General features: G+C 39.9%; 1 protein-coding gene across 1 annotated transcript in view; it reads right to left on the bottom strand.

Annotated features, from left to right (window-relative positions):
• Positions 1-314: 314 nt before the first annotated feature.
• Positions 315-3,659, bottom strand: part of LOC106891319 (deoxycytidine kinase-like) — a 4,820-nt gene continuing 1,475 nt past the window's right edge. Inside the window, exons 2-4 of the mRNA XM_014947770.1 lie at positions 3,527-3,642; positions 2,029-2,128; positions 315-612 (exon numbers count right to left, since the gene is read on the bottom strand). Of these exons, the coding sequence (XP_014803256.1) occupies positions 589-612; positions 2,029-2,128; positions 3,527-3,642 (240 nt within the window). The 3' untranslated portion in view covers positions 315-588. The remainder of the gene's footprint in view (positions 613-2,028; positions 2,129-3,526; positions 3,643-3,659) is intronic.

The raw sequence follows: 3,659 nt of genomic DNA on the forward strand, positions 1-3,659 counted from the left end.
GTTTGAAATCCGTGTGCCGGGGGGGGAGGGATTGTAAACAAGATGTGTTTAAATGAGTTTATTGCAGGTGTAACCCTTACGGCTGCAGTAAGGGCCATCTCTAAGTAGCGTAAATCCCGTGAAAAAAAGAGCCATTCAATAAAACAGAACTTGAAAGTAAAGGTTTCTGGACGCCATAACAGTCTCGTCTTAAAATGGTGAACTATGCCAGTTATTGCAAAACAACCCTGCCCCAGCGCCTATCTCTGTTTACTGGCTTGTCAACAGCTGATAACTGGCTAACTCCTCCACTGTTAACGCCACTTACTAGTCGATATTATTTTAAAAACTTTATTAATAAGCAGAGAATACACACAAAGAACACTATCAAAGCACCCCGTAAGTTTTCATTTTAACTAGACAAAATTCTGTGAAAAACCACACAGGTCAGACAAGCAAAAAAACCCAAACCATATTTTACACTTCAGTCTTGCCTTAAAATAAGCTAGATGGGTAATGCATTCAGCTAAAGTAAATGTTTAGGAAAACACTGATTGTTAGGTTTAACTCCTAAACTTCAAGGACTTATTCAAAGTCATTTTCATGTTCTTAGGAAGTCAGGAAAGACTTGACCTGTGAAAACAAAAAAGCATATATATTTGCATTAGAAGCAAAACTGAATCATTAGATTTTTTTCCCCTTCCTTTCTTGGGAAACAAATAGTTTGTTATTGTTCATTCTCCAGTGCTGTTCTGCCTTTCCATCCAATTAATTCATGACCTGAAATGCGTTTAGTGTAGCAGATGGCTGTGAAACCAAGATTTTTTAAGTTAGTACTGGGTAGAATTGAGTAACTTGATTACTCAAAAATAGCAAGTACTTATGAAAGGCAGCTTCTGGAATGTTTTACAGAATGTTACTTCATTACCTCGCTGTACCCACCACCCCAGGCTGAAGGAGAGCTGACCTCGTGTGCTGGGTGGTGAAGGGGGTTCGGTGGAGACCACACTTGCAGTGGGCAAGTTAAAAGAAAGATGGCATGTGTGGTGTAGTCTGGTTCATAACTCTCCAAGCTGTTAACTGATAGTTTCCATAAGGATACAACTTAACAAATACCTCCAGAACTGAACACTGCAATCCCCTCCCCAGTTAATGCAGAGCTATTTAATTGGCTTGAAGGAATCATTCTTCAGCGATCTCAAATTGATGACCAAGAACAAAATGGAGAAAATGGTTTATATGGTTTGATAGGAGGGCACTTGTTTTTATCTTACAAGAGTAATCTTGTTGGGGCAATGGGGGAAAGTTAACGTGTCCCAGTGTGTGTGATTAATGTTACAGCTTGGGATGGAGGTGAGCCCCATGCCTTTTAAGTATTGGGATTTTTGGTTTGTTTTGGGTTTTATTTCTGTACACACAGCACATGGCTCCTGCAGAAGACTCTTTGGGCACTTTCCAAGTTTTGCCTTTTGGCAAAATTGGCAAACACCGTTTTGACTTAAGTGATGTATTTATTATTGCTTTGTTCCCTCAAATGGCTGTTGACTCTCCCTCCCGACTGTACTTCAGTGTCACCTCACGCATGTAGAGCTATGTACAAGGTTGTTATCCCTGTGTTTGTCAGATGTGTTGTGCTCTGTCCAGGAAGAGCCTAGATCCCTAGAATGCGAGGGGGCATAAATAGCTCTAAGCTGACTGCAGGATTTTTCTGAGGACATGATGGCTGACACGAATTGGACAGTATTGTTCTGTGAGCTGTTTAATGACCAGTACGGCAGTGCAGACGTGGCAGAGAGTGGTCTGACTACTCCAGCTGCTGTGTACTTGCATCCCCCCACAATTGCCCTTCTTTAAATGATTCATACTGTTTTGTTTGGGAAGGAAAATAAAACACCGTTCTGTAGCCATGTAGCTTCCTAAGTCTGTGAAGGAGACTGACTGTACTAGTCCCAAACAAGTACTTCATCACAAAGGTTAAGAATGTAAATTGATAACTTGGAGCATTACTGCACAGGAAGAGCAACTGAGGAAACATTATTTAATACTTACCTTATCAATCAGGTACTCCTGTTTAATCTTATCATTCTTGAAGTCTTCATTAACATCCAAAACTAGAATGGGCACCTCTCTAAGGTTCTCAAAATCAACTCTGTTAAATGGAAGAACATAATGCAAGTAAAAATGCTGTAACATCCTGTGTATAAAACAATATTGCTTTCCAAGTTGTCCTAAGGGTGCAGCATTTGTTACTCAGATTACCACGTGTACCTGAGATGTTAATACTGCTGCCCATGACTTAGGTATAAAGCCCAAGTCAAGCCTGTCCTTAATTGCTCTTGTGTAACCCAGTCAACATTGTATCACTGCAACTTTAATGTAAATCTGGCCTTTTAATATCTATTTTTACTGTACAACTAGGGAGGAAGGCTAGTTTAGGCTGCTTACCTTAATTTCCTTTACCTCATTCTTTGTTATGAAATCAATTAGAAGGAAGGTGATTTGGTAAGAGGGAGTGTGATACTTTAAAATAAAGTGTCACTTGCCCTCTTGTTTTCCCCACCCCTTTCTAGTTAACTGCTAATCCATTTACTACAGGTCTAAAGCTTCCTCTGGTGGGGATGACCTCTTTAGCAGGTTATAAGACTGGAATTTAAAATGGCTCAGAGATAAGAAGACCATTTTGGCTACTAGAAGCAGACAGGAGCAGAACTTGTGCAACTGGATGTATTGTTCTCTTAAAGCTGTAGTTATTCTCTTTCTACATGTGAAAAGCATTTCTAAAACACAGTAAGTGTGCTGAATAACATTCTTAACTTGTATTCACAGACTTAAGTGTTCCTATGAAAAACCACAGGAAATGCACACTCACAAGTTTGGAAGGAGCATGCAATGTAAACATTCCCAAAATTCCCCAGTATGCAGGGCTGTCTTGTCTTCCAAGTATTTAGGTCATCTTACATGAAACTTAAGAGAGTAGATGTGACCGGTAACATACTTTTCCTGGAATTGTTATGCTTCCCATTCAATAGAATATTTCAGGCTCCTCTAGGGGAAAATCTCAAGTCTGCTTTCACATTTAGAGACTGTTTAGGCGGGAAAGCCAGTGAAAGTCAGTAAGGACACTGGGGGGAAAGGTACATAGAGATCACTTAGTTACTTATGTGTAACAGTGCCTGCCAAAAGCCTTCTGATAGCGTTTATTTTGAAGCTATGATTAATATTTAAACTTTGGTGAAACAGTCATCCTAGTTTAAAGGTAGTTGGGACCTTGTCCTCCCTTACACTGGAACTGGATGCTGCTTAGTAGGTAACTTATGTGATTGGACACCGCTTCAACTATGCCCTATTCCCATCTACTTCCAGTTAACAAAATTAATATCCTTGCTGGAGTTAGAGCTACATAGCTTTCTAGTTGAAGCTAATGCTTAAAAAGGGCTGTAAATTAGATGAAGTTCTGTCTCTTGGGCAGTGATTTCCCTTTAGCATATAAGGTAGGAAAGAGCCTTGCCTGTAAGTTGAAAGTTGCCTACAGAAGATAGGTTCATACCTCATAGTCCTTTCATGAAGCCAGGTTTCATGTTTATAGTGGAGGCTTTCCAAATACTCAAGCTCAATTCCTTGCTCCTCTTCTCTTCCCCTCATCTGTAGCCTTTCCATGCATTTCTGAAAATAAAAAAAAG

This window comes from Calidris pugnax, unplaced genomic scaffold (genome assembly GCF_001431845.1).
Source record: "Calidris pugnax isolate Ruff unplaced genomic scaffold, ASM143184v1 scaffold27, whole genome shotgun sequence".
Taxonomy (NCBI): Eukaryota; Metazoa; Chordata; class Aves; order Charadriiformes; family Scolopacidae; genus Calidris; species Calidris pugnax.